This window comes from Aythya ferina (assembly GCF_964211825.1).
Source record: "Aythya ferina genome assembly, chromosome: 19".
Taxonomy (NCBI): domain Eukaryota; kingdom Metazoa; phylum Chordata; class Aves; order Anseriformes; family Anatidae; genus Aythya; species Aythya ferina.
The window spans coordinates 6,359,978-6,365,992 of record NC_140309.1 but is presented as its reverse complement, the minus strand read 5'-3'; the positions used below and the strand labels follow the sequence as shown (position 1 = coordinate 6,365,992).

Below are 6,015 nucleotides of genomic sequence, written 5' to 3'. Positions count from 1 at the left end.
CTGGGTGCTGCTCCCACCTGCCAGCACCAGGGCGAAGAGCGGGGTGGGTGCTGTGTGCGTGAACCCCCCCGTGCTGCCACCAAGCCAGCAGGACCCCTTGAAGCAGTGTCCCCAGGAGCTGGCCGTGCCCCCATCCAAGCCCCTTGGTTCCCCAGCCCTCCCAGCAAAGCCCGAGCTGGGAAGGAGGCCGATTGCCCAGAAAAGGAAATCAGAAAGAAATCGGCTTTCATGGGGATGGAGGAGAGACACCTGCAGCTCCCCACGGCTCGGGGCAGGCGGCGGGGTCTGGGTGTGCCCGTGGTAGGAAAAAATGGAGATCCTGGATCCCGAGCTGGGACACGAAGGGCGTGAAGTCCCTGCAGCCCCCCTGCCAGCCCCGCAACTGCGATCCACCCCAAAAACCATCCCTCTTTCCTCTGGCCACGGCACCCAGCCCTGCACCCCTGCATCCCCCCAGCATCGCCCCACTGCTGCACGGGGACGCTCGGAAGCATCCCCCGAGGCCACCCCCAGCCCCATCCCCATCCCCATCCCCACCCCAGCGGCCACGGCTCCCGAAGGCGACAGAGCCCCGACTGCAGCGACGGCGCGGACAAGACAGCACATCAGGGAAAATTTCCAGTCTTCCTCTTTTACAGTCTCTGTCTCCTGCCGTGGAGGGAGCTCACTGGAACAAATACTCTGTAGAAATACTTCAGTATTTTCCTCTCTCTTGCGCGCGCTCTCTCTCTTTTTTTTTTTTCTTTTTTTTTCTTTTTTTCTTTTTTTTTTTTTTTTCCTGGGTTGTGAGTACAGCTGTAGATTCAGTGAGCTGGTTCAACTACAATAAATATACAGTATATATTGTAAATGGCGCTGCGGGGCACGGAGCGGTTTCTTTGCGGGGTTAATTCTGCTCCTTCCCTGCAGGCTCAGCCCCTTCTGCCCCCCGGGACCCCCCCAGCTCTCCTCCCCTGCCCCCTGCCACCCGTCCCATCGGTTTCTGGCTCCTGGTGAGGGTGGCACCAGCTGCGCCCGATGTCCCAGAGCATTGCAGTGGGGGAAACCTCTGGGGGGGTCCCTGATGCTGGGGAAAATTCGCGTGTTTCCTCGCAGCCTCCCTGCAGCCCTCCTCCTTTCCTTCCCTGCAGCCCTCCCCTCGTTCCCTTCAGCCCTGCCATCTCCTTGCATCATTTCCCTGCATCCCTCCCGTCCCTCCTGCCTCCCCCATCCCCGCAGCCCCTCCGCTGCCCCCCCCCCCAGCACCCCCAGCCCCTCGCAGCTCAGGGGCTTGGGCTCGCACCCATCCCTGCGCCGAGTGCGTCAGGTCTCAGCTACAAAGGTCTCCTGGCCACGCTGGGGTCTTAAAAACCCAGCCCCAGCACTGCCGGGGATGGGCAGAGCCTGAGCAAGGAGGGGCATCCCCCGGGGGGCTCGGTGCCCCCAGACTGTCTGACTTAGGTGCTGGGGCCCCACTGGGGTTGAGAGGCTGGAAACTGGCCCCAAACGGGCACCAAGGGATCCCAGAGGGGTGTGTTTGGACTTGAGGGCAAGGACTAAGGGAAGGAGCCAAACTTCCCTGGCCCCGAGAGGGTGCTGCCCCCACCAGCCCCTCTCCAACCCATCAGCCCCATCAAGCCCTACTGGTCCCACTGGGCCCCAGTGAGCCCCATCAGCCCCTATGGCCCCACCAACCCCTACCAACCCCATGGCCCCCGTTGGCCTCGATCAGCCCCATGGGGCCCCACTGACCTCCACCAAACCCTACACCCCCCCTTACAGCCCCATTGACCCCCACGGCCCCCACTGCTCGGGGTTTGGACAACCTCACCCCAACCCGGCCAAGCCCTGGGGGCCACCTGGGGGTCACAGAGCCTGGGGGGGGGGGCTCCAGAAGCTTCTGGCAGGGGCTGGGTGACGCAGTGGGCACAGGACCGAGCACGGGCTCCTCCACTGACTCATCCTCCCCTGCTGTGCTGGCCCCCCCAGCGCCCTCCCCACGCCGGCGCAGACGGCCCCGGAGCTGTGCAGGGCAGGGATTGTTTTACGGGAAAGGGCTGGGAGCGCTCCAGGGACCATCCATCACCCGCCAAGCAGCCGAGCCCCCTCCGCGGGGGTGTGCGGCCGGGGGCTCCCAACACGGCTGCGCACGGCCTGGGAAAGCTTCTGGTCCCTTCCCGGGCCCTGCTGCGATTTCCATTAATAGCCAGCTGAGCCTCCCGGCTAAAAATAACCAGCGGGACGGCTTCATAAGGCCCCGCGCCGCCGGCCCCCTCCCAGCACCACGGCCCCGCGCATCATGGCTGAGCGCCGCGTGCCCTTCACCTTCCTCCGCAGCCCCAGCTGGGAGCCCTTCCGTGACTGGTACCACGGCAGCCGCCTCTTCGACCAGTCCTTCGGGATGCCCCACATCCCCGAGGACTGGTACAAGTGGCCGAGCGGCAGCGCCTGGCCCGGGTATTTCCGTCTGCTGCCCGGGGAGAGCGCCTTGGTGCCGGCGCCGGGCTCGCCCTACGGCCGGGCGCTGAGCCGCCAGCTCAGCAGCGGCATCTCCGAGATCCGCCAAAGCGCCGACAGCTGGAAGGTCACCCTGGACGTCAACCACTTCGCGCCCGAGGAGCTGGTGGTCAAGACCAAGGACAACATCGTGGAGATCACCGGTGGGTCCACGGGGCGGTGGGGTGCTGGGTGGTGGGGCCGCGGGTGGGGGTTGAGGGGTGCGCCGGGGCTCCCCTCGTTCCCTGGGGGTGCTGGTGGTGGGTGTGCAGGTGTCTGGGTGCTTGCTGGGGAGGGAGGGTGATGCAGAGTGAAAAAAAGGGGAAAAAAAAGGAAGAAAGGGGAAAGGGAAGAGGAAGGGGAGGAGGAAATGAAAGGGAAAGGGAAAGGGAAAGAAAAAGAGAAAGGGAGAGGGAAAGGGGAAGGGGAAGGGAAACAGAGAGGAGAAAGGAGAGGGGAAGGGAAAAAAAGGGAAAGGGAAAGGGAAAGGGAAAGGGAAAGGGAAAGGGAAAGGGAAAGGGAAAGGGAAAGGGAAAGGGAAAGGGAAAGGGAAAGGGAAAGGGAAAGGGAAAGGGAAAGGGAAAGGGAAAGGGAAAGGGAAAGGGAAAGGGAAAGGGAAAGGGAAAGGAAAACAAAAGAAGGGAAGGGAAACGAAAGAAGGGAAGAGGGAAACAAAAGAAGAGGAGAAAGGACAAGGCAAAGGGGAAATGAGAAAATAGCCGAGAAGAAGAAGGACTAGCACTACAAGAGCAGTCTTGCAGGGTGCAGACCCCCGGGGGGCACAGGTGGCTGTGACGAGCCCCACGGCATCCCGAGCATCCCCGGAGCGCCGCGGGTGCCTGGGCGAGGGGCGTGGTGACAAAACGCAGGCCCCCGCGGCACGGAGCCAGCAGCGTGCGCAGCGTGCTGGGGAGCCAAAACAAAGGCGTTGGGCACGGGTCGGGGCCGTCACCGCAAGCAATTCACTGCCCTGGGGGTTGGGGGATGCTCCTGGAGGGGGCCAGGTCCCTCCTGTGGGTCAGCACGGCTCCAGGGTGGTGGTAGGGCGCAGAGATGTGGGATGGGCAGGATCGGGCCCTTCCCTGCTGGGCACTGACCTCCGCTGGGTTTCTCTCTTCCAGGCAAGCACGAGGAGAAACAGGATGAGCACGGCTTCATCTCGCGGTGCTTCACCCGAAAATACACGTAAGTACCAGAGCGGGGAGGAGACGGGGGCCCGGGACCCCCCTGGCACCCTGGGGACCTCCTCCCACCGCCCACCCCGGCCCGCACACACCGGGGTCGCCACCAGCCCAGCCGGGGAGGGCGATGTCCAGGGCCTGGGGGCCGTTCCCAAGCTCTCCCCCTCTCCCCCTGCAGCCTCCCCCCCGGCGTGGAGGCCACGGCCGTGCGGTCCTCGCTGTCCCCCGACGGGATGCTGACGGTGGAGGCGCCCCTGCCCAAGCCGGCCATCCAGTCGGCCGAGATCACCATCCCCGTCACCGTGGAGAGCCAGGGCAAGAAAGACGAGCCGGCCAAGAAGTAGGAGGCACCCAGGAGGAGGAAGAAGAGGAAGAGGAGGAGGAGGAGGAGCCCCCGCCGCTGCCCCCATGGAGTGCACCCTCATGCCTTGCCCCCACCCCCCCCCCAGCCCCCTTTGTATTTTTTATTTTGTACTCGCCCAGTCACCCCAGTGCCTTGAGTAGATGGGAAGGAGAAGGTGGTGTCAATGGGAATAAAAAGTGGTGAAAGAAACCTGCCCCGTGCCCGCTGTCTGCCGGACAGAGCCCCCCAACCCAGCCCTCCTCACCCCAACCCCCAGCACCCCGGGTCTCCACCTCCTGGGTCTCCAAACCCCGGGGTCTCCACCTCCTGGGGTCCCACATCAGCACCACGGGTCTCTGTACCCTGGGCTCTGACAGCTCAGGTCTCCAAAACCCTCAGCATCACGCCTCCCACACCTCAGATCTCAATTTCCCGGACCTCCGATGTCCCTCGTGGCTCTGACATCCTGGGGCTCCAAAATTTGGGGTCCCCACAGCCCAGTCTCCTCCATCCCAGGTCTCCACAACCCCACACCCGGCACCCCCGGGCTCCCAAATTCCAGGTCTCAGCACCCCACAGCTCTCCCACACCCCAGGTGTCACCACCTCATCCCTCCACGTGCCCAACCTGCCGGGTCCCCACACCCCTCAAAAACAAGCTGCCCCCCCCCCAGGTCGCAGAGGAGACCCCCAGAAGGTGGGAACGGGCCCCCCCCATCCCCAACCCACGCCAGGGTCTCCCTGCCCCTTTGTGCCCCCTCCTCTCACCCCGTGGCGATGCCTCAGGTGGCTGGGGGGGGGCTCCACGCCCAGCCCTGGCCCCAGCTCAGGGCCTGGTGCCAGGCAGAGGGGGGGCCACGCTCCCCGTGCCCCCCACGTGCCCGTGCCTCAGCACAGGGGCTTAGGGCTGGCCCTACATGGCCGCGGGCAGCAAATCCCCCTAATCCCCCCTGAGTCATCCCGCAGGCAGGCAGCCGGTGACCTGGGAGGAATCCTGTGGCCGGGGGGCCCTGCTGCCAGCCCCCCCCCCCACCCACAGCATCCTCCTGCCCCCCACCACCACCCCGCTGTGCTGTGCCATTTTGGGGACGGGTGGCCACGGCAACCGGCACGATGGAGACGGTTGCCATAGAGAGAGCAGCTCCAGCATCGGGGACCAGCAGCCGGAGCTTGTAGGGGATGGGGATGGGGGTGTCGGTGGGTGCTGCCCCCCACCCCACAGCACCCAGCCCCTGGCAGGCTGCAGTGCCCCGATTTAGGGCCAAATCCTGCCCGGGCAGCAGAGATGGGCACATGGATGCGCACAGGCACTGCTGGTGCGCACGGTGCCGGAGCTGGGGGGGCCACTTCCCTCTCCAAATGGGGAAACTGAGGAGAGGGGGGCATGGGGGGGGAGATATGGGGTTAATTTGGGGCTTGGGAGGTGCTGGGCTGGGCTCAGCCCCAACCCCGTGACGCTGGAGCCCTGGGGAAACCGAGGCACCACAGTGGTGCGGGTGCCAGCCCCCAAATGTGCCATCTGGGGGGGCCAGGAGAGTTCTCCCACAACACCCACCCCCATAGCCCAAGGGATGTGGGGACACAGGGACAGCAAGGGGGAAACCAACAGTGTAAATCTGGATGATGGATGGTGCAGGGAAGGCGTCCTGGCAGCGAGGGGGGGCAGTGAGCACCAGTCACCCTAACGGGGAGGTGGCCCTGGTGGCGAGGTGGCACCGCTCTCCCGTGCCGTGCCAGCCCCGGGCACCTTTTGTCACCATCCCGGGGCCGTCCCCAGCCCTTTCCCCAGGGTTTTTTGGCAGCCCCAGAGGTAGGGGCCCAGCCCGTGCCCATCCCGCAGGGCTCAGGAGTCACCGAGGGGTTTCCAAGGAAGGGGATCCAGCCCCAGGACCCCACCGTGCCCACCCTGAGCACACAGAGACCCTCCCCACCAAGCCTTCCCTCACCATTTCGGGAGCCCAAGCACCACCAAGGTGCCCGGTGGGGACCCAGCTCTCCCCCCACCACCCAACCTGCG

The 6,015-nt window shown here is 65.1% G+C and overlaps 1 protein-coding gene across 1 annotated transcript; it reads left to right on the top strand.

The window, feature by feature from the left end:
• The first annotated feature begins 2,247 nt into the window (after positions 1–2,247).
• Positions 2,248–4,209, top strand: HSPB1 (heat shock protein family B (small) member 1). The gene is made up of 3 exons (XM_084492966.1): positions 2,248–2,639; positions 3,597–3,660; positions 3,835–4,209. Exons 1-3 carry the CDS (start codon positions 2,279–2,281, stop codon positions 3,998–4,000), a joined length of 591 nt encoding a protein of 196 aa, XP_084349092.1. The 5' UTR covers positions 2,248–2,278; the 3' UTR covers positions 4,001–4,209.
• Positions 4,210–6,015: the final 1,806 nt, after the last annotated feature.

Bases quoted from the DNA above. Each gene is read 5' to 3' on its own strand.
- HSPB1 (XM_084492966.1), top strand. From the start codon at position 2,279: ATGGCTGAGCGCCGCGTGCCCTTCACCTTCCTCCGCAGCCCCAGCTGG. The intron at 2,640-3,596 runs GTGGGTCCACGG...TCTCTCTTCCAG, and splicing joins CAACATCGTGGAGATCACCG to GCAAGCACGAGGAGAAACAG. The intron at 3,661-3,834 runs GTAAGTACCAGA...CTCCCCCTGCAG, and splicing joins TGCTTCACCCGAAAATACAC to CCTCCCCCCCGGCGTGGAGG.